This window comes from Chiloscyllium punctatum, chromosome 41 (assembly GCF_047496795.1).
Source record: "Chiloscyllium punctatum isolate Juve2018m chromosome 41, sChiPun1.3, whole genome shotgun sequence".
Taxonomy (NCBI): domain Eukaryota; kingdom Metazoa; phylum Chordata; class Chondrichthyes; order Orectolobiformes; family Hemiscylliidae; genus Chiloscyllium; species Chiloscyllium punctatum.
Window position 1 is genome coordinate 10,713,444 of NC_092779.1, and position 21,980 is coordinate 10,735,423.

General features: G+C 41.0%; 1 protein-coding gene across 1 annotated transcript; it reads right to left on the reverse strand.

Moving 5' to 3' along the window:
• Window positions 1–598: 598 nt before the first annotated feature.
• aste1b (asteroid homolog 1b) lies at window positions 599–21,116 on the reverse strand. Its single transcript, XM_072560359.1, has 4 exons — window positions 19,761–21,116; window positions 15,828–16,035; window positions 9,065–9,260; window positions 599–2,112 (listed from the first exon to the last, which is right to left on the reverse strand). Exons 1-4 carry the CDS (start codon window positions 21,114–21,116, stop codon window positions 1,803–1,805), a joined length of 2,070 nt encoding a protein of 689 aa, XP_072416460.1. The 3' UTR covers window positions 599–1,802.
• Between the last annotated feature and the right edge of the window lie 864 nt (window positions 21,117–21,980).

A 21,980-nucleotide genomic window follows, 5' to 3' on the forward strand; every position in this document is an offset into this window, starting at 1 on the left:
AAAGGATTGTGTTCTCAGCAAGCTCCTATACAGAAAGATGTTTGGCAAACTGATGTTAGAGAAAATAGTTGGACAATTGATTTCTGGCTCAGATGAATATTAGGCATCATCTGGCAGGGCTGTGTTCTGAGTTTGGGAGTTCACCATCACACAGCAAACCCCAGCACGTTCATTCTCAAGTAAGCAGCAAGTCCTTGATGAACTGAATAGCTGATTGTTACATTCCAAAGACATGCTGTATGGCAAGCTTTCTATTGTCACCCATGTTTACAAATCAGGATATCTAAAAGCAACATCTCCAGTTGATCTGGGACATGCACTCAAGAAAAATCAAAGCAAGGGACCCAGCTGGAAGAGGTACAAAAGGGATTTCTACTTCTGTGGCTGTAAATGCCATTTCATATGACTTTCAATCCAGAAATGATGCACACTGCAGGAGCAGATGGTGAGCTACCAAAATGGATGAAACTCATCAACTTGTTCAGTTAGCTTTTTTGGTTTACTTATCTCTCAAACATAGTCTAAAATTTAGTTTAAAAAATCATAGGTTATAAATGACAACTTTAGTCTGCTATAATGTAGAGTCTCCACACATGGAAAACATGAATCAAGATTTTATTCAATTTCCAGACAGAATCAGATAACAATTTCAAACATTTTGTCAATTCTGAATGAAAGTTGACAGACTTTACTGAATAAAATATACTTTGGGATAGACACTAGTCCTGAAATTAGCAATAAATCAGTGACTTCTGCATATGAAGTATGATGCATATCTCTTGTATTGGACATTGTCAGTTTATCTGTTAGGTTGAAAGCAATACCGTAAGTAGTTCCTAAAATGTATCTTTTGTGTTAAATGTGAAACTCGCAATGTAATGTGGAAGGATAGTTATTCTGATTAAACAACAACTTTTAGCCCCATTTAGACCCTTGTAACACTCAAAACGGTCACTTTGGGATCTTAACTCATTGCAACTTGCAAACTTAACCAGTCAGATGCTAATTTAAGCACAGCCAGATTTAATTCCTGGTCTATACTCCATTAAATATAATAAATTCAATAACAGCATTACATTTGGAGTCTCTTTCTTTAGTAGATGGACAGCAAAGCTAAAACTCAAATGAACCAGTTTAGTTCACACTCACTGGTTGTGTGTTCAGAACAGAAGTGAAAACCAGACCAGACTCAACTATTGTGACTGAGAAATAGACCAAATACTGAGATTCACATTAAAATAAATATGGTTAATGTACAAAAGAAAACATTAACCCTGGTCAAGGAAGAGATTATTACCCTCAGTGAAAGGAGGGAGTTAAATTTGAAATGGATATTTCAGTCTGTGGGAGGCTGGGCAAAATATACAAAACATAGTTAACATACAGATTTTAAAAATATTATGGTGGCTAGCCAGAAAAGACACATGACTGTAGCAGAAGTGGTAATACTTGTTTTATTGTGTATGATGTATGCAAGGAAATGTTGGCTGAGATTAATTTGGCTTGCAACTAAGATATGTGTTGAGTTAAGTTCTAGGATTGCTGTTACTAGAGTGAAACATCTCAGTTACGAACCTGAGGAGTAGAGTGTGGTTAATTAATTTACATGTGGATTCCTTCTTTTCATTTTTTTTTATATAGCAATTGGATAATCTTTTCTCCATAAAGGGCAAGTTTAAAAACAAGATTGGCTGTTGTAAGGAACCCTCATGAAATCCTTGTGCAATGCTGTAAAGTGTACTGTATGTCATTCAGTATTAAATTTCAACAGCTTTTCATGCTACAAAATAACACTGATTTTATCAAAACTCCTCAGTTGCCAAGGCTGCAAATCGGTTATTTGCATCATGCCAGGTACCCTGTTTCTGATTATTCTCATTTATCGATGATCCAGAAGAATTAGTTGTTTGTTTTTCCTTCAGTTTGGCTTGAGATTTGTGTTTAGACTTGTGTTTCTTCTGGAAGAAGTCTGCTGGTACTGTGGTGATCACTGTGTGCAGGAGCTCATGGTAAACCTCACCTGCAATCAGAGAACCTTTCAACAGATCCTCTGCAGCAACCATTGATTGCAGTGTTTGGTATAAGCGATGCACATAAGTCCCACGATAGAGGCTTTCCAGGATAAAAAGAAAGAACAGATATGAGAGGGAATACTTAAATGGGTATTCAGAAATGAACAAGAGTCAGAGTTACAGAGATGTACAAAACACAAACACATCCTGCGGCCCAACTTGACCACACTGACCAGATATCCTAACTTAATCCAGTTCCATTTGCCAGTACTTGGCCCATTTCCCTCTAAACTATTCCCTATTCGTATCCCCATCCAGATGGCTTTTCAATGTTAAAGATGGACTAGCCTCCTCTACTTCCTTAGCCCTGGTGCCTCACCACCAGGGTCCCGGGTTCATTTCCAGCCTCAGTCTGTGTGGAGTTTGCACATTCTCCCCATGCCTGCGTGGGTTAACGCCCCCAATCCAAAGATGTGCAGGATAAGTGAATTGGCCATGCTAAATTGCCCATAGCATTCAGGCATGTGTAGCCCAGATGCATTGGTCAAGGGAATAGGTCTAGGTGGGTTACTCTTCGGAGGGTCAGTATGGACTTGTTTGGCCGAAGGGCCTGTTTCCACACTATAGGAATTCTAATTCTATCCTATCTACCTGTGACTCCACATTCAAGGAACTATGAACTCCAAGGTGTCTCTGTTCAGCAGCACTCCCCAGGAACATACCATTAAGTCCTACTGATTTGTTTTTCCCAAATGCAGTGCCTTACATTTATCTAAATTAAACTCCATCTGCCATTCTTCAGCCTACTGGCTCATCTGATCAAGATCCCATTGTAGCGAGGTAACCTTCTTTGCTGTCCACTACACCTCCAAGTTTGGTGTCATCTGCAAACTTCCTAACTATACTTCCTATGTTCACATCCAAATCATTTATATAAAAAAAATGAAAAAGTAGTGGACCCAGCACCGATCCTTGTGGCACACTATTGTTCACAGCCCTGTCTTCTACCTTCAAGCCAGTTCTCCCTGTATTCCAAGAGATCTAACATTACTAACTGGTCTCCCATGAGGAACCTTGTCAAACACCTTACTGGTCCATATAGATCATGTTCACCACTCTGCCTCCTTCGATCCTCTTGTAAAAACTTCTTCAAAAGACTATCAAGTTTGTGAGACATGATTTCCCATCACAAAGCCATGTTGACTATCCCTAATCAGTCCTTGCCTTTCCAAATACATGTACATCCTGTCCCTCAGGATTCCCTCCAACAACTTGCCCACCATTGATGTCAGGCTCATTGGTTTATAGTTCCCTGGCTTTTCCTTACCTCCTTAAATAGTGGCACCTAGTTTCATTCCAGGATTAGTAATATTGCTCAAAATGCAAAACTTATAATCAGAAGCAAGGTTGGAAATACATTAAAGTGAAACTCTATTAAAACTACAAACCAGAAAGAATACCAATCTGTGGCAGCTTTCATCTCTTAGACAATAGTTTGACCTGTGGGATTCAGTTGTAAATATTGTCTACTATGCATCGGCAGCCCATTTGCTGCAGACAAAGACAGTGGAATAAGCAAGATTTTGCTGGCTTCTGTTTTCTCTGGACCCTCTTCTGGGTCAGCTGAGCTTTTCACGTGACAGAGAGGCAAAGAATAGGGAGAGAGTGCAGTTGAACACGTGTGTGCAAGGATGGTGTAGGAGGGAGGGCTTCAGATATTTGGACAATTGGACTGCATTCTGGGGAAGGTGGGACCTGTATAAACAGGACGGGTTGCACCTGAACCAGAAGGGCACCAATATCCTGGGGGGTAGGTTTGCTAGCACTCTTCGGGGGGGTTTAAACTAATTTGGCAGGGGGATGGGATCCGGACTTGTAGTCCAGCAAGTAAGCTAGCTGTGTGTCAAGATGTCCAAGACTGTAGGGAGGCTGTGGAGAAGGTAGCACTGACAGGGACTACTTGCGGACACAGAGATGGGCTCAAGTGCGTATACTTCAATGCAAGGAGTATGAGAAATAAGGTGGGTGAACTTAAGGCGTGGATCGGTACCTGGGACTACGATGTTGTGGCCATCACGGAAACATGGATAGATGAGGGACAGGAATGGCTGTTGGAGGTTCCTGGTTACAGATGTTTCAGTAAGATTAGGGAGGGTGGTAAAAAAGGAGGGGGGGGTGGCATTGCTAATTAGAAATGGTATAACGGCTGCAGAAATGAAGTTTGAGGGGGATCTGCCTCTGGAGGTAGTATGGGCTGAAGTCAGAAATAGGAAAGGTGCAGTCACCTTGTTGGGTGTTTATTATAGGCCCCCCAATAGCAGCAGAGTTGTGGAGAAACAGATTGGGAAACAGATTTTGGAAAGGTGCAGAAGCCACAGGGTCGTAGTCATGGGCGACTTCAACTTCCCAAATATTGATTGGAGGCTCTTTAGATCAAGTAGATTGGATGGGGCGGTGTTTGTGCAGTGTGTCCAGGAAGCTTTTCTAACGCAGTATGTAGATTGTCCAACCAGAGGGGAGGCCATATTGGATTTGGTGCTCGGTAATGAACCGGGACAAGTGGTGGGCTTGTTAGTGGGTGAACATTTTGGTGATGGTGACCACAATTCTGTGACTTTCACCTTGGTTATGGAGAGAGATAGGTGCGCACAACAAGGAAGTTTTTACAATTGGGGGGGGGAAGGGAAATTACGATGCTGTAAGACAGGATTTGAGGAGCATACGTTGGGAGCATAGGCTGTCAGAGAAGGATGTGGTGGAAATGTAGAACTTTTTCAAGGAGCAGATACGACGTGTCCTTGATATGTATGTAGTGATCAGGCAGGAAAGAAATGGTCGTGTGAGGGAGCCTTGGTTGACGAGGGAGGTTGAATGTCTAGTAAAGAGGAAGAAGGAGGCTTACATAAGGTTGAGGAAACAAGGTTCAGACAGAGCAGTGGAGGGATACAGGATAGCCAGAAGGGACCTGAAGAAAGGGATTAGGAGAGCTAAGAGAGGGCATGAAAAATCCTTGGTGGATAGGATCAAGGATAACCCCAAGGCATTCTATGCGTATGTGAGAAACCTGAGAATGACGAGAACGAGGGTAGGTCCGATCAAGGACAGTGGTGGGAGACTGTGTATTGAGTCGGAAGAGATAGGAGAGGTCTTGAACAAGTACTTCTCTTCAGTATTTACGAACGAGAGGGACCGTATTGTTGAAGAGGAGAGTGTGAAACGGACTGTTAAGCTAGAAGAGATACCTGTTAGGAAGGAAGATGTGTTGGACATTTTGAACAACTTGAGGATAGACAAGTCCCCCGGGCCTGACGGGATATATCCTAGGATTATGTGGGAAGCAAGAGAGGAAATTGCAGTACCGTTGGCAATGATCTTCTCGTCTTCACTGGCAACGGGGGTGGTACCAGGGGACTGGAGAGTAGCGAATGTTGTGCCCCTGTTCAAAAAAGGGAATAGGGATAACGCGAATGTTGTGCCCCTGTTCAAAAAAGGGAATAGGGATAACCCTGGGAATTACAGGCCAGTTAGTCTTACTTCTGTGGTAGGCAAAGTAATGGAAAGGGTACTGAGGGATAGGATTTACGAGTATCTGGAAAGACACTGCATGATTAGGGACAGCCAGCACGGATTTGTGAAGGGTAGGTCTTGCCTTACAAGTCTTATTGAATTCTTCGAGGAGGTGACCAAGCATGTGGATGAGGGTAGAGCAGTGGATGTAGTGTACATGGATTTTAGTAAGGCATTTGATAAGGTTCCTCATGGTAGGCTTATGCGGAAAGTCAGGAGGCATGGGATAGAGGGAAATTTGGCCAATTGGATAGAAAACTGGCTAACCGGTCGAAGTCAGAGAGTGGTGGTAGATGGTAAATATTCAGCATGGAGTCCAGTTACAAGTGGAGTTCCACAGGGATCAGTTCTGGGTCCTCTGCTGTTTGTAATTTTTATTAATGACTTAGATGAGGGAGTCGAAGGGGGGGTCAGTAAATTTGCAGATGATACAAAGATAGGTGGAGTTGTGGATAGTGAGGAGGGCTGTTGTCGGCTGCAGAGGGACTTAGATATGATGCAGAGCTGGGCTGAGGAGTGGCAGATGGAGTTCAACCCTGCCAAGTTTGAGGTTGTCCATTTTGGAAGAACAAATAAGAATGCGGAATACAGGGTTAATGGTAGGGTTCTTGGTCAGGTGGAGGAACAGAGGGATCTTGGGGTCTATGTACATAGATCTTTGAAGGTTGCCACTCAGATGGATAGAGTTTGTCAGAAGGCCTATGGAGTATTATCGTTCATTAGCAGAGGGATTGAATTCAAGAGTCGTGAAGTGATGTTGCAGCTGTACAGGACTTTGGTTAGGCCACATTTGGAATACTGTGTGCAGTTCTGGTCGCCTCACTTTAGGAAAGATGTGGAAGCTTTGGAGAGGGTGCAGAGAAGATTTACCAGGATGTTGCCTGGAATGGAGAGTAGGTCGTACGAGGATAGGTTGAGAGTTCTCGGCCTTTTCTCGTTGGAACGGCGAAGGATGAGGGGTGACTTGATAGAGGTTTATAAGATGATCAGAGGAATAGATAGAGTAGACAGTCAGAAACTTTTTCCCCAGGTACAACAGAGTGTTACAAGGGGACATAAATTTAAGGTGAAGGGTGGAAGGTATAGGGGAGATGTCAGGGGTGGGTTCTTTACCCAGAGAGTGGTGGGGGCATGGAATGCACTGCCCGTGGGAGTGGTAGAGTCAGATTCATTGGCGACCTTTAAGCGGCATTTGGATAGGTACATGGATGGGTGCTTAATCTAGGATAGAAGTATGGCACAACATCGTGGGCCGAAGGGCCTGTTCTGTGCTGTATTGTTCTATGTTCTATGTTCATTTCATTTCTGCTCACCTCTTTCAATATCCTTGCAAACAGTCAGCCTTAAGAGATCATGGCAGTAAGTTCTTCTATAACATTCTTGTGCAACTCTTACAGGGAAATTCTATTTTAGAAACAGTGCTTAGTGTTGGCGATGTAATTGCATTAAAGCTAACGCATTTTAAAAGTTCTCTCTTTAGAAACAGCACCCCCAAGTCAGCAATTGTGTTGGAGCACAACGACCTGTGCCATCTATTTTTTACCTACCAATTTCTGGGACATAACCTGGACCTTTTTGATTGGATAGGATGCTACCTCTGAGCTATTCACTTATGAAAGCAAATTGCTTTAATACTTGAATAATTCTGCTGTATACAAAAGTACAGAAATGTACTTTAGAAAAAAAAGACTATTGTTTACCAATAAAAGCTTAATAACAACTGTTTGCTCAAGTTAGAAATCAGCATATTTAAAGATATTAACTGTCCCACAGCCCCACTGTAGAATTTGACTACTGTTTGACCCATGCCTCATACAGAGGAAGAGGAGCAGGCCACTCAGTCCTAAATCCTGTTCACCCTTTGATTGATCATAGCCAAGATGGACCTTAAGACCTTAACTCTATTTACCTGTCATTGATCCACATCTTAGGTTAGATTACATTACAGTGTGGAAACAGGCCCTTCAGCCCAACAAGTCCACACCGACCCAAAGCGTAACCCACCCATACCCCTACATTTACCCCTTACCTCACACTACGGGCAATTTAGCATAGCCGATTCACCTGACCTGCATATCTTTGGACTGTGGGAGGAAACCGGAGCACCCAGAGGAAACCCACGCAGACACAGGGAGAACGTGCAAACTCCACACAGCCTGAGGTGGGAATTGAACCCAGGTCTCTGGCGCTGTGAGGCAGCAGTGCTAACCACTGTGCCACCGTGCCAAATAATTTCTCAAGTTTCAGAAATCCAATTCACTAAGTCTCACATCCTTTCAGCACAGTGTTCCACACTTCCAAACCTATTTAAATTCGGAGCATTCTCCACTTTACAAATTCTGATGTCTCCTCTCCATGTCTTATCATCTCTGGGTGAAACTATATGTTCACTGGCTCTCCATTTTTGCTGATAACTTTACGACTACACCTTTAATTGAATGACTTGGACAAGTGGTAACATTCTGTTCCATTTTGTCTTTGAACACTTCCATCAAATCTTTGCTTACGCTTTTCCTTTGAAACAACATTAGCTTCTCTAGCCTATCCTGTCAAATGAAACTCCTCCCCCAAAACAGTAACACTTATGCAATCTCTGCACAGCCTTGATCATTTTTCTAAGATAAGCCAAGCAAAACTGTGTACAAATCTAGCATTAACTGTTTGTTTAGTTAGAAATCAAGGATCCAATAAGCTTATTTCTAAATTAAACCCTCACTACTAAAGACCACTCAGTGAACAATAGGTCTATTTTTCTCTTGCACTGGATGTGGGCATCATTGACCAGATCAACATTTGGTACCCATCTGTCAATGCCCTTGGAAAAATGGTGGTGAGCTGCTGCAGTCCATGGCACGTAATTACACTCCATGCCGTTACAAAGAGAGCACCCCTACTTCACCCTTTCTGCCATTTCTTTGTATTACATTTCATCCATCATCTTTCTGCCTAGATTTTTTTATGTGCAAACTATTTTCCTAGTCTGGATTATTGATTGATACTCATCATATTAAAGTTGTTGGATAGTTTTTATAATTTTAACCAGGGCAGGCAAAGCTAAAGAGATCTATAACCAATTACATCCAGAATAAAATAACCTAATTTCTAATAACTATTTCCATAATCTGCAAAATATTAGGTTTGGAATAATTTGAACGTAATGTAAAACATGGTGCTAAAGCAACTGAATGTGAGCAGTATGCTATTCGGAGAGACCCTACTACACAACAATTACTGTACCTTTTAGACAAATTCACACTGAGGCTACAAGCATATTGATCTGAATTATCTTGGTATTTGCAGGATATTAAATATGAATTACAGTCACAAATCTACCAGCCAAACTGCTATTTCCTGGAATGTAAAGGAGTCAAGAGCGAACAAGGCATTTTCCATTTTTTTGGTTGAGATGATAACATTAACTTGGCATTCAATAAGCCTCATCAATCACACAGCTATCTGTAATAGATTTGTATAACTTTTCTTACCGTGTAATATCAGGCACAGGAAGAGGAAAGCACAAAAGCTGATTTAGGTAGATTCCCATTAACAGACAGCTCTGCCACTGACAGAACACGTGAGCCACATTTAGGTCCAGATTCCACATTTGCTGTTTCCTTTCTTTCATGTGGGTCAGTCTGTCACGCACCATTCTGATGCTCTTCTCGTCAAAGCTGCTGTTACCTAAGTACATTGATCGTGAACATAATTAGTCACGCTCAGCAATTATTTATCATTTTTCATTGTTAGATCTAACACTGAGCTCTCAGCTACTGGCCCCTCGTAATGCAGTGGTCATGGGCTCCTTGTGATAGGGTTCAGTTGACTCATTGCTAGGCTGATTTATGAGGAGAGACTAAATAAGTTGAGCATGTACACAATGGATTCAGGAGAACGAGAGGTGATATTGTTGAACTTTTTATGATCCTGAGGGAAAATGGGGGAAAATATCATGAAGACACTAAAACTAAGGGACAAACTAAGAATAAGAAGTCTCCCTTTTAAGACAAGAGTTTATTTCTTTCCACTGACTAGTGACCCATTAAGAGGAATTAGCTTCCCTCGGAAAGCAGAGTACATTGGATCATAAATCATGAATATAATCAATTTTCACAGTTTTTTAATGGACAAGTGAGTTGTGGGTTATAGGTGACAGACAGGAAAGTGGAATTGAAACCACAGTCAGTTATGATCATATTGGGTGGTGGCACAAGCTAAAATAAATGCACTGATATCTGACTACTGACACCCTGCGACTCCTATTAAAAGATTTCCTACAAATCAAGTTGGACACCACCATGTATTAGGTAAAAACAATGACTGCAGATGCTGGAAACCAGATTCTGGATTAGTGGTGCTGGAAGAGCACAGCAGTTCAGGCAGCATCCAAGGAGTAGCAAAAAAGACATTTCGGGCAAAAGATTTTACTACTCCTCAGATGCTGCCTGAACTGCTATGCTCTTCCAGCACCACTAATCCAGAACCACCATGTATTGTTAACCCTTGTTCCAGAACCCTGGGCTTTAGGAGTAAATCAACAAAACTGATTCAAAGATTTTCTATTTGATAATTTCTCGCTAGCAAAAGGCCTCAGATTCAACCTCTCTTTGTATTTATTGAGCTGGTGCAGCAGACAGGGTATGATGCAAGGATTTGGAGGGTGGGAAGATGGAAACAATTTTGTTTACTACTTCTGATAACCAGTGAAGTCTCAGATACACAACTAATTTTTAGTCAATGACAGGAGTATTCCTGCACAGCGCGGCTAGTTGCTTTGATAGTTAATGGGGCTCAATCCCATCTTAAGCCTTACACTGAAAATATTTTTTTTTAATTTTATGCTTTAAATAATTTATTTTAGCTTTTTATTCACCTCACTGAACAACTGCAGTGAATCAGTCCATCATCACAGTTATAGGAATGATGGTCAACAGAGATCTCAGCTACCACAGAATGCATTAAATTGTAGAAAATAACAAATATAAATAAAAATGCAAGCTGCAGAAAAGTCCATACATTTTGATGCTTTTCAAAGACATTGCAATATCTGCAGAAAATCCCATAAGTACTATACCCTGATGAATTTCTGATCAGAATTTGAATAATAATGGACTGATAAATCAACAGAACGTTCTGGGGAACAGTCAAATTGATTGTTTAAATTTACTTAAATTCCACTTCTATCTCTCACCTTAATTTAGGATGTTAGTCTATTTGTAAATGACAAAATTAGGTTTTAAGAAACACTGGAAATACTTAAAAATATCCAAATTTGCGTGTCTGACACTGCCTGTGAACATGCTGCAGATGCTCCCCCTAGTGTTACAGCAAAAATAAATTCAACCTTAGCTGCCCTAGAGAAAATAGGTAGCAAAAGGTAGAGAAGAGTAAAAATATGAACTGACAAGGTAGCACAGATTTTCTTGGTCATAAACTCTGTGCATTGAAGTTGCAAAGAGAAATCAGTACCGCATGATGCAGCACTGATATACCAGCATGGTTGCTCAGTGGTTCACACTGCTGCCTCATAGCGTCAGGGGCCCAGTTTTGATTGGAGTTTGCATGTTCTCCCTGCATCTGTGGGGGTTTCCACTGGTTGCTCCGGTTTCCTACCGGAGTCCAAAGATGTGCAGGCCAGGTGGATTAGCCATGGTAAATGTGGGGTTACAGGAAAAGAGAGGGATTCTGGGTGGGATGTTCTCAGAATGTGTGTGGACTCGATGAGCTAAATGGCCCCTCTGTCTGCACTGTAGGCATTCTATGAGTTACATTTAGAACATCATGGCAATCAAATGGTACCAACACGGAAGTAGTACAAGCAGCATAAATGCCTGAACTGAAGCACTTAGCATCGTACGTGTAGCAAGTATGTGACATGAAATCCTCAAGGTTTCACAAATCAAGTTAGACATAGCCTGCAAGGCCAAACAAGATGAAGGCTCAAGGTCTCAAAGATAAATCTAAGGAAATCTATCATGTCCTTCGACCCTTTGACTGGGTCAAAAATGCACTACTTACTTTGGAAAGAAGCCATTTGGCTACAAGAGCGGGTCAGAGACTCAGAATACTGCAGTGAGGGCCTCCTTCCCCGATTGCCAAATGCTGGTCAGCTGTGCACAAGATACAAGTCAGGAATGTGATGAGAAATTCCCCACGTGGCTGGATGAGTGCAGATCCAGCACTACTCTAGAAGCTCAACACCATTCAGGTTAGCAAGCAAGGGGGCTGCTTTCTCCTATCTTCAACATTCATTCCCTCCAATGGCAGCAAGGTGTACCATCTACAAGATGCACTGCAACAACTCATCAAGACTTCCCCAACGATACCTTCCAAACCCCTGATTCCCTCTACTTAGGACAAAAGCAGCAGATACATGGGAATACAGCTACCCACAAGTTCCCTTTTAAGACCATACCATTGATATGGAGCTGTTTGTCTACTGTCACTGAGTCAAAATCCTCGAACTCACTTCCTAACCACCACTGTGGGTTTGTTGACACCATACAGATTGCAACAGTGGAAGCAGCCAGCTCATTACCACCTTCTCAAGGAAAATTAGGGATGGGCAATACTTGCTGGCCTAGCCAGCACTTCGAAAATAATGAAGGATCAGAGAGAATCAGTATTGATATACAAAAGAGAAATCATACTTGCCAAATTAACCGAAATTTTGAGAATGTAACCAGGATAGCTGATAAGGGGAAGCCAGTGGATGTGGTTTTCACTTGGCTTTCAATGAGGTCCCACACACTGGGTAAAAATTAAACTGCATGAGATTTAGAGATAGTGTACTGACATGGATAGAGAATGGTTGGTTGTCACGAAGTAAAAACATCTTTTTCTGAGAGGCAGGCAGTAACTAGTGGGGTACTACAGGCTGCAGGGATCAATGCTTGGACACAGCTTTTCAGATTATTCTTGAGACCATCACAGGACTAGCTACCTGATGAAGGAGCAGTGCTCTGAAAGCTTATACTTCCAAATACACCTGCTGGACTATAACCTGGTGTTGTGTGATTTTTAACTTTGTTCAGCATAGTCCAACACTGGCACCTCCATATCATGACTAGTTTTCTTCTACTTTCTTTATGTTTTTGAATTAGAGCTGTGAGTTGAAGTTAAGAATTGAATCTCGAACAGCAGTTTGTTCTAAAAATAGGACATTTTCTTGAAGCAACTTACCTAGAAAACAAAGCTACTTAATTACTAATCCAAGAATCCTGTAAACAAATTGGCACCAAACAACTGCTCAGGGCTGGCAGTTAGTTGGATGTTTAAATTGCCCAACTGAAAGAACTGGAGTTAACCAGCCACAGAGAATATTGATTGGAAAGGGAAAATAGAGAAACGGTTCTGACTGCATTTTGGAAGTGGGGGGGGGAAAGAAAGATCAAAGCGAGAGTGAGGGGGGGAGGAGAGAGATCAAAGTAAGAGCAAGGGGGGAGGAGAGAGATCAAAGCGAGAGCAAAGGGGAGAGGAGAGAGATCAAAGCGAGAGCAAAGGGGAGAGGAGAGAGATCAAAGCGAGAGCAAAGGGGAGAGGAGAGAGATCAAAGCGAGAGCAAAGGGGAGAGGAGAGAGATCAAAGCGAGAGCGAGGGGGGAGGAGAGAGATCAAAGCGAGAGCAAAGGGGAGAGGGAGGAGAGAGATCAAAGTGAGAGCGGGGGGGGGGGGGGGGAAGGGAAGAGAGAGAGATCAAAGCGAGAGTGAGGGAGGGAGGAGAGAGATCAAAGCGAGAGCAAGGGGGGAGGGAGGAGATCAAAGCGAGAGCGGGGGGGGGGGGGGAGGGAGGATAGAGATCAAAGCGAGAGCGAGGGGGGGGGGGGGGGGGGGAAGAGGAGAGAGATCAAAGCGAGAGCGAGGGGGGAGGAGAGAGATCAAAGCGAGAGCAAAGGGGAGAGGGAGGAGAGAGATCAAAGCGAGAGCGAGGGGGAGGAGAGAGATCAAAGCGAGAGCAAAGGGGAGAGGAGAGAGATCAAAGTGAGAGCGGGGGGGGGGGGGGGGGGGAGGGAGAGAGATCAAAGCAAGAGCGAGGGGGGAAGGGAGGAGAGAGATCAAAGCGAGAGCGGCGGGGAGGGGGGGGGGAGGAGGAGAGAGATCAAAGCGAGAGCGAGGTTGGGGGGGGGGGGGGGGGGGGGAAGAGAAGAGATCAAAGCAAGAAAGTGGTGGGGGGGGGGGGGGGTAGTCCAAAGCAAGAAAAGGGGTTGGGGGGGGGGGGGGGGGGGGGGGAAAAGAGAGATCAAAGCAAGAGCGAGGGGGGGAAGAGAGATCAAACAGAGATATTTTGGAAACTTCCAGAGACTAAGCTGCTTTGTTTTGCTCTCTATAATTTCCCTCCATTAAATGAATTGTTGAACGTTCTGAGAAAGAATCGCAATATCTAAGAAACAGGTAAATATTTCCAAGGGTCTACTGAAATTGTTTGCATTCACTGAATATTATTAAACTGGAGAGGGTTCAGAAAAGATTTACCAGGAATGGAAGGCTCGAGTTATAAGAAAAGGCTGGATGGGACATTTTTCATTGGACCATAGGAAGATGAGGGGTGACCTTATTGAGGAGTACAGATAAAGTGAATGGCAGGTGTATTTTCCCTAGGTTGGGGGATTTCAAGACTGGGGGCATATTTTTAAGTTGAGAGGAGAAAGATTTTAAAAAGGCATGGGGAAATTTATTTTACACAGAGACTGGTTAGGTATGAAACGAACTTCCAGAGGAAGTGGTGAATGTGGGTACAATTACAATGTTTAAAAGACATTTAGATAATTACATGATTAAGAAATGTTTGGAGGGACAGCTCGTGCAGGCAGGTGAGACCAGTTTAGTTTGGGATTACAGTTGGCATGGACTGGTTTGACCAAAAGGTCTGTTTCTGTGCTGTATGACTCGTTGGACTTCTGAATTCAAGCAAGAGAAACAGTTCTACTTGGTTTGCGAACAACCCACTGTCCAAGGATTTCTGAAAGCCTTGTATCTATCATTTGAAACTGTATGAATTGGCAAATTACAATTACTGTATTTTCTCTTTTAATTTATCCTTTACATGTGTCTGTCTGAGGGAAGTGGGGGTTATAAAATAATATTGGGCTTTAGATTGTAGACATTAATCATGTTGCCTTGTTGTGAATCAGTGTTCTGCTAAAGTAGCAGCATTAATAATAAATTAATTTTTGTTAAAGCTGTAAATATGGTATCCAGGATTTGTTATAAGTCTGGTTAGGACCTATTGAGCAATTTTGGAGTGTTTAATTTCATGGACTGCGAATTCGGTGATATTAAGGCCGACTTGTTTGGCCTGCTATAACATATTAATGATTTAGATGAAGGAACTAAATATAAAATCTCCAAGCTTGCAGTCAAGACAAAGCTGTGGGAGAGGATGAACTGAGGGGAGGATGCAGAAGTGCTTTGGTGCAATTTGGACAAGTCGAGCAGATAAGTTCATGAATAATAAATGTTTGAAGGGAAATGGGCCAAGTGCAGGCAGGTGGGACTAGTATTGTTTGGGATTATGGTCAGTGTGAACTGTTTGGACCAAAGGATTTGTTTTCTTGCTGTATGACTATAACTCTTAAACTTATAAAATTCTAACAGGACTAGGCAGTGTAAACACAGGAAAAATGTTCCTGATGATTGGGGAAATCCACACTAAGGATACGGGGCATCTGACTTAGGACTGAGATGCGGATAAATTCAGAAATTGGTCAGCCTGTGAAGTTCTCTCCCACAGAAAATAGTTGAGGCCAAAACATTGGAATGTTTTCAAGGAGTTTGGTATAGTTCTGAGTTAAAAGAGATCGAGGGTACAAGAAGAAATCTGCAACAGGATACGGAGTTAGATGATTAGCCATGGTTGTATTGAATGATGGAACAGGTTTGAAGGTCCATGGTTGCTCATATTTTCTACGTTTCTATGTTGCCAGTGAAGCTTATATCCCACGAACAAAGAAATAAAATCAGAGTGAAATTGCTTCCTTTGATCAGGAAAGCATTTGGGCAACAAAGGACAAACGTTTTGGCACACCAGATAAATCAACTACTCACTTTCTTCTGCACTGTGAAAAGCCATACAAGTCTGCAATCTGAAGCTACAGCATGACAAGTCAGAACACCTATGTACGAAATGGCCATCTGTGATCAGACAAACCACCAACTGCCCTAGCGTCCTTCCCTACTAAATTATCTTATTCTGATTTGCAGTATCTAAGCACAGAAAGACAATAAGCTTTTTTAAAAATATTTCTGAATTTACCTGGCTTTTGTATGATTTTATTCAGTTCTCCAGTTACAATGCAGAGCAGCAGAGCTTGAAGATGGTATAATGTCACTCTGGGTTCAACATGAGCCACCCAGTAGCAAGTCACAGCAACAGTTAGCTGTAGGTGAGCTGGCAAGGCCAACACATCAGGTTTCGCTTGCAGAACGTCCAGTAGAAAATGGATTCTGTCCGACAGAGAAATCTGCAGAAGATAAAACGTGTGCTCAGTGTCCTCTAATTACCAACCCACTCACAATCTGTGATGGTGACGCAGTGGTAGTGTCATTAGGCTAGTAATCCAGAGGCCCAGACTAATGCATTGGAGGTATGGGTACAAATCCACTGGGGGAGCTGACAGAATTAATTGATTAATAAATCTTGCAACATAAAGCAAGTCTCAGTGATGGGGATGACAAAATTATCACTGATGTAAAAACTGAAGTCTTTTTGGGAAGGAAATCTGCTGCCCCACCTGACCTGGTCTGTGATTGCAGACCCAATATGTGGCTGACTCGAGTTATAGAGATGTACAGCACAGAAACAGACCCTTCGGTCTAACTAGTCTATGCCAACCAGATATCCTAACCTAATCCAGTCCCATTTGCCAGCATTTGGCCCATATCCCTCTTCAACCCTTCCTATTCATATACCCATCCAGATGCCTTTTAAATGTTGTTATTGTACCAGTTTCCACCACTTCCTCTGACAGCTCATTCCATCCACTCACTACTGTGTGAAAACATTGCCCCTTAGGTCCCTTTTATATCTATCTTCTCCCCTCTCACCTTAAAAGCTATGCTACCTAGTTCTGGACTCCCCCACCCCAGAGAAAGACCTCCTTCATTTATCCTATCCATACCCCTCGTAATTTTATACATCTCAAAGTCACTCTTCACTATCCTCAGAATTTGTCTAACAAGCCACACCATTCAGAGGCAATTAAGGATGGACAACAAATGCTGACTTTGAAGACCAACATACACATCACATGAAAGAATACACAGCTAACAGCTTTTCATGATAAAAGGTCCTTGATATGAAATGTTACCTTTTGTTTCTCTCTCCACAAATGCTTCTGAACCTGCTTCATGTTTCTGCCTTTTTCTGCTTTGGGATCAAATGTATTTTGTGGAACAAGGGCATTTAAAATACCACCTAAATGCTGAAAGTAAAATTATACACTACAGCCCAGAGGGGGAAAAAAAAAAAAGAGTAGAATTTATGGTAACGGGGAAAGTCTCTCTCCTTACTTCATGAATTTAAAACAGCTAAGATTAAAGCAGAAAACTTGCCAAATTTCAACATCTATACTTATGCCAGATTCCATTTAATTTTGTTTTTGACAATTTAGTGGAAAATACATTAATATTTCCTAAACAAAATATGGGTTTCACTTGAACTGAGATTAGCTTGCCTCAACTCAAACAGTGGCAGCCATTTATTAGGTTTTTTTGTCTTTATTCATTCGCAGAATATGACATTGCTGGAAATATCCAGCAGTTGTTGCCCAACTGTAACTGTCCTTGAACTGGGTGGCTGGCTCAGCCATTTCAGGGGACAGTTAATAGTCAATCATACTACCATGTACCTGAGAGTGACAGGTAGGCCAGACTGGTTAAAGATGGCAAATTTCCCTCCCTGAAAGTGAACAAGATGGGTTTGCATAACAGTTGATGTTATTGTTATTGAGATTAGCTATCAATTCCAAATTTATTAACTGAATTTAAATTTCACTGTAGGATCTGAACAAGTGTTTCAAACTTCAGCCTGGATTGTTAGTCCAGTGACATTACGACTGGGCTATCAGCTCCCCACTAAATTGTTAATCACACTCGAAAATACCACTGGATAGAAGACATTTAAAAAAGAAAAATGACTCATTCGGCACACTGATTTTGAAATGAATGTAGGGTACTTTACTTTGCACATGAATATACCATAGCTTATTTGCAGAACGTGATATTGTGAATGGAGGTCAAAACATGTTTCAGATCAGGCTTGATGCAGTATTATTTTACCAAATAAAATTTAAAGTTAAGAAAGTATTATTGTGATGATCAAGAGAGAAGGGGTATGACTTGGGGGAATCTTCCCTAAACATCCAGTAATGATACATATTTGGAAATATAGGTTTGTTAGAGAAATAAGTATAACAAATTAGGTAGGACACACAAACGCTATAATTAATAAGTTAATAGACTAGACCTCAGTGCAGACAGAATGAAAAGGCATAAGAAATAATTTCATGGCAGGAAAAGGAAGCCTGGAAAGACTCATGGCATCACCACACAGGCATAAAAATAAGATATTAGCGACAGGAGTGATAATGGAACCATAATGGCATTTAAAGCTTCTTATGGAGGAGTACAATTAGACACTAGGATCAAACAACATCTATGTTAAAAAAAAAGACCATATGGAGAGTTAAATTAAAAGATAGTAAATTGAGAAATAAAGCATTATTCTACTGGTAAACCTTTAATAAAATATTCTTAAATTGGCATAATTAAGATAAATAAATTTTCATGTGATAGTTTATGATGTTCCAAAGCTGATTAAATAAAACTTAATTTCATGAAGGAATCTTTACCAAACAATTTTGAAATAATGTTAAATGATACAGCATTACATCAAAATAGGAAGAATGGATACACAGTTAACATCCCATTTCCAATGGTAGGTGGTGATCAAAACAATATGAAAGCAAGCACCTTACACTGAAGATTTAAAGTGTTAGAAATCCTCGGACAACTTATCAAAACTATTTTTCCTACTGGGAGCATGTATCTTACGGTCTCAGGTCTTTCAAGTAAAACCTTACTTTATAGAATATCCATCAACGTTTAGACATCAAACTGGATTCTATTGGATTTGGTATTACTTTTTAAATAAATTTACTGATACAATTAAAAGTACAGCAAACTTTGTTTAAATTGGTACCTTATTGACTAGCACACTCAATAAATCAATTATTTATCTCATACAGTGATGGCTGCATAGTTATGCTGTAAATAAAGTACAAGTGATATGTAAACTGCTGTGCTACATTTCTATTACTTACTGTGTGTTTTTGTATCAATTTTAGGTGGTGTGTTGATGTTTTTACAAAGACTTTTAAGGGGATGTTGATGTCTCAAAGCATTAGAGTTTACAGTGGTTATGCTATCCAGAATATTTGATCAACCAGCGCAATCCTGGTCCCACACCTGCTGGTGAATTAAAACATTTGCTGTACATTGTGTGGTAATTTCTATGATAAAACTGTAAAATTAGTAAATCACCTCATTTGAATTTTTCAGTTACAACTGACAAACTCTATTCTCTTACATACTTAAGCAGATATTCTGAACAGAGAAACCCCAACTCAATATCTAGATGTCTATAGCATATCTTAAGTTTATTAAAATTAAGCAGGGAGCTGTTTGGAAGAAGGCTACAGTCTTGGGTAGTTTCTTCCCTGTGGGTGGTTGAGTCCTTCAGACCGAAGGCTAAGCTTTGTGGGATTAATTACTTTAATTGCAGCAGATAGATGTTATCAGGGAGATGCAGGCAATACCTGGGGTTGGAACAGGTTCTATTACCGATTCTGTTTGTGATGCAAACCAATATAAAATACAGTTTAAAAGTATAGGAAATGTTTCTATTAAAAATCCCTGTCAGGAACACTTTCGTAAATCAGGGATCCCCTGATTCCTGAAGAAGGGCTTATGCCCAAAACGTTGATTCTCCTGCTCCTTTGATGCTGCCTGACCTGCTGCACTTTTCCAACAACACATTTTTAAGCTCTGATCTCCAATCCTCACTTTCTCCTAGGGATCCCCTGTACTCCTGATCTAAAATAGCTTCATGTAAATATTAAAGCTATAAATCACTTCAAAATAACGCAGCTTCAATATCTCTCACTTTATATTTGTGATGCATATTCACCTCAGGTAGTCTTTGCAATGAGTAGATTTCATTTGCATTGAATCCTTTCAGCACGGCTGGGACACTAGATTTTCTCAGCGTTTGTTCATACCTATCAAATTCATCCACACAAGACATTTTCCTGAGTCTTTCTTCACCAATGCCTGCCTGTATTGAACCCCTACCTGATAAACTCAACATTTGATTAGAAGAAGGCTCGTTTGCACACAGTAACAATCCATATATGACCTGACGAATATACAAAGAGCATCTATTACTGCTGGGTCTGCCAGTATTCTCCACCTGAGTATGCAAAAAGGCTCTCTTTAAAATCAAGCAGTCACTAAGAAAAGGGGCCAACTCTCCTTTCATTAGAGCAAGACACATCCACTCAGGGGCTTTGCTGGCCAACGCAATGGGAACATGAGCCCTCAGGTCTTTATTTTGAAAGAACTTTGTAAGATCCACTTCTGACTGAGTATATTCATCCATAACAGTGCAGAGAACTTTTCGGACCTCCTCACGTTCATTTTGTTTTAGACATTTAAGAATGTTTTCCATTGCTTCCTCTGGATCAGAAAATGTGGATAGCCAGGTCAGAAGCCCTTGAATGCGCATATTTTTCCTTCTTGCTGAACCAGATGTCCTTGCATGGATATGCACTCGGGCAAGAAAAGTCTCCAAGGTAGGTAGGTTCACATAATCATTGCCATTCAACACTGCAAACAGAGGGAGTAAGGCTTTGTTTACTAGGTTAAAATGTTTACAGAAATTCTCAACAGAGAAAGACTGGGCTGAAATGTAGGATCCAGAATGGTCTTTTGGAGTAATTACACTTTGCCACTTAAAGTAATTGAGGGGACAATAACCAGCTTTCAAATCAAAGATACAGAAGTCACTATCTAGTGTCAGAACAGGGCAGGTCCACTGATTAGCAAGAGTTACAATGTCACGGTCTGCTTCTGAATGACACTGGACGAAAGGTACTTGCAATTGCAGTAAAACCTGTTTAAAAACTTCTGGGTTCAGCAGCGGAAGCAGCATTCCTCCACCACCTCTAGAGATGATGTGCGCATTTTGGATTTTCTTCCTGGCCCGCTGTTTGAGTGTTTCGAACTTCTTATCAGTACAATCACATCCACCATCAAACACCACGTATGGCGCAATATTACAGAGAGACAAGGCCTCAAAAAATTTGCAGATGACGTCAGTAAACAAATCATATTCACCTCCATGTTTAAGATCGATTCCAGAGTCAAAATAAAGTCTATGAAATAAGTTATTGCCATCGATCACAATTTTTGTATTTTGTAACTTGACATTATTAAAAAAATTATGATTGTCTCCAACGTAGGTCATCAATCCATGGATACCCATGTTAGTCAGTGAAAGTCTTCACCCTAAGTAATGAATACAAGAAATTAAGTTGGATTGGGTATCTGAACATTTATGTAGTACAAAACTGAATTCAAGAACTGAATTAATAAATTCACTACAGTAATGCACATAGTCCTTTATTAGAATGAATCTTCAGTATGGATGAAAAATAACATTTTTTTCAAAGCTTTCTGTCTTACACTCGAACACTTTCATCTGTTTCAAGTTTTAAAAATGCTGACAGCCATTACCTGGCTCATGCCCAAGCACAATGCTTTGGCCAATTAAATGACTCATCCCAAACATCTCATGAGTGCTTAGGGAAAGAAAATAAATGCTGGCCCAACCAACAAGTTCATATCCCCAGAATTAATTTAAAACAAAAATCAAGAGTCAACTGCCATGCTTTTTCAATTTGAAAAAAGCTTGGCAGTTAACAGTCATTCATCATTGAACTGGTGCACTGTCCATTGTAATGCCTCGACCAGTCCATATACTATTCAATTAGCACTCTCTTCTCATACAATACAAAATGTTATTTCTCCTTACATTCCTACAACTGTCCTGATGACAGCTAGATGTATCTTTTATCAGTAACATATAATTTGTCATTTTATATGAAGTTCAACAAATAAACAGAAATTTAAAAATGTTACCATTTCCACTTTTCCCATGAAAACAACTGCTTCTATCTACCACCATTATGCCATATAGTGCTATACATGATAGTTTAGGTTGTCTGATCATAATACCTGGAGAGCTCATTCATCGCAATAGGTTACATTTTGACCAAAGTTCTATATCAGTCTCCAGTGATCCTCAGTCACTATTATGCACATGGAGTGCCTAGAGATATCAACATTT